General features: G+C 59.4%; 1 protein-coding gene across 1 annotated transcript in view; it reads right to left on the reverse strand.

Moving 5' to 3' along the window:
- The window catches only part of LOC107299966 (dysferlin-like), a gene marked incomplete at both ends in the record, with an annotated part of 53222 nt that extends 51666 nt beyond the window's left edge, over window positions 1-1556 (reverse strand). Inside the window, one exon of the mRNA XM_015829311.1 lies at window positions 1416-1556. Within this exon, the coding sequence (XP_015684797.1) occupies window positions 1416-1556 (141 nt within the window). The remainder of the gene's footprint in view (window positions 1-1415) is intronic.
- Window positions 1557-1738: the final 182 nt, after the last annotated feature.

The raw sequence follows: 1738 nt of genomic DNA on the forward strand, positions 1-1738 counted from the left end.
ACTGTGGGGTCCTTGGTGCTCTCTGAGCTTGGGAGGAGGAGGAGGAGGAGCAGGGGAAGAGGAAGAGAAGGAAAATGAAGGTGAAGAAAAGGAGGAAGAGGAGGAAGAAGAGAAGAGGAGATGAAGATGAGGAGGAAGGAGCAAACGACTTCTGATGCCCAGAAACGAGCATCTCCAGGAGGTCCCCAGACCTCAACCTCAGCTGCCTTCTGCTCAGGGAAGCGCTGGGCTCTCCGGAGGGTCTCCCTCCCCCCCTCGGCCGGGCCCGGCTGACCCCCAGAAGCCCCGGGAAGACCCCTTTCCAAGCCCTGCCGGAGGGCGGTCCCAGCCCCTCTCCTAAGGCCACCAGCCCCACCGTGTGGCAAGCCCCAGGCTTCGGGAAAGGCAGAGAAGCCTTTGGAGGAGCGGGGGGGGTCTCGCAGGAGCAGGGGGGGGGTCTTCGCCCGGTGAGATCCGCCTGACTTTTGAGGGGGGGGGCTGCCTCATCCCCCCCCCGACTTCTCCCCTCGCCTTCACAGGCGTGAATTTTAAAATTATTCGACGCCGGTGGGAATACAAGAACTGCGCAGGCTGCACAGAAGGCTCTGTTTTCTTTGCACTCTTGTTAACCTCTGAGTCCCGAAAATTACTACATTCATTATATTATTCTTATATAAGAGCAGAATAATATAAAATGGTAAAAATTAGTGGCTCAGGGGCAGCCGGTTGCTCAGAGACAGCCCGCTTGTTAGCCTTCAGCCCACCAGGCTTCAGCTGGGCAAAATGAGCCATGGGGGGGGGGAATGGACGGGCATTTATTGAGGGGGGGGGCGCTGTTACCCCCTGCAATGTCATTTGTGCACAGTGAGTCCTCGAGTTACGACCGTGCGGTCTTAAGCCACGACGGTCATAAATTGGGCCACCCCCTATGGGACCGGCTCAGTTTCACCGCTTTTTTTTGCAGCCGTCGCTAAACGAGGGCCGCGGTCGTTAAGCGGACCGCCACAGGCCGGTTGGGTCGCTAACTGGAAGCCAATGCCGGTTTTCGACAAAAGGGTGGCAAAACCCGATCCCGTGACTGCGGGAAGCCGCAAACGGCCACACAGGAAGGCAGGGAGTCCTCAGAATTCCTAACCTGGGTCGTAAGTCCCCGCAGGGAAGATTTGCCGCCACTTCGAACGGTCACTAAGCGGCCGGTCGTAAATCGAGGACTGCTTGTCTGCAATGTCGGGACAGGCGTGATGGCCTCGTGGCTTCACCCAGGTCCTTGGAAGCAGAATCTGACTTGGGGGCAGAGGGCAGCTCGGAGGGTGTCCCCCCCCCCGGCTGGGCTGCCTCTCCCCTCCCTCCGGCCTTCAGGCCTCCTGCGCCCCTCCCCGCTCCCCCCAGGACTCCCCCAGGCCCCACCTCCTCCCAGAAGCCCCCCCCCGACTCACCTTCTCTCGCTGGATCAGCTCGAAGGCGGCCAGCAGCTCCCCGGCCGTCCGGCCGCCCTTCATGACGGGACACCAGGACAGCCTCGGCGTGTGGTCAAGGGTGGGCTTGCAAATGCAGCGGCCCAGGAATTCGTCCGCACCCTGGTCGGAGGGAGGGGGGGGAGTCTTAGATCGCTCTTAATCCTCTGTCATTTTAATCGGGGGGGGGTGTGTGCGTGTGCGGTTGTTTTTACTTCTATATGCTTTTTATTACATTGTAAGCCACCCAGACCTGCCCAGAATTGTGAGATGGTGACAGAAAAATTTAATAGAGGGAGGGAGGG

The sequence above is a fragment of the Protobothrops mucrosquamatus genome, unplaced genomic scaffold, assembly GCF_001527695.2.
Source record: "Protobothrops mucrosquamatus isolate PMUCROS unplaced genomic scaffold, P.Mucros_1.0 scaffold5826, whole genome shotgun sequence".
Classification (NCBI taxonomy): Eukaryota; Metazoa; Chordata; class Lepidosauria; order Squamata; family Viperidae; genus Protobothrops; species Protobothrops mucrosquamatus.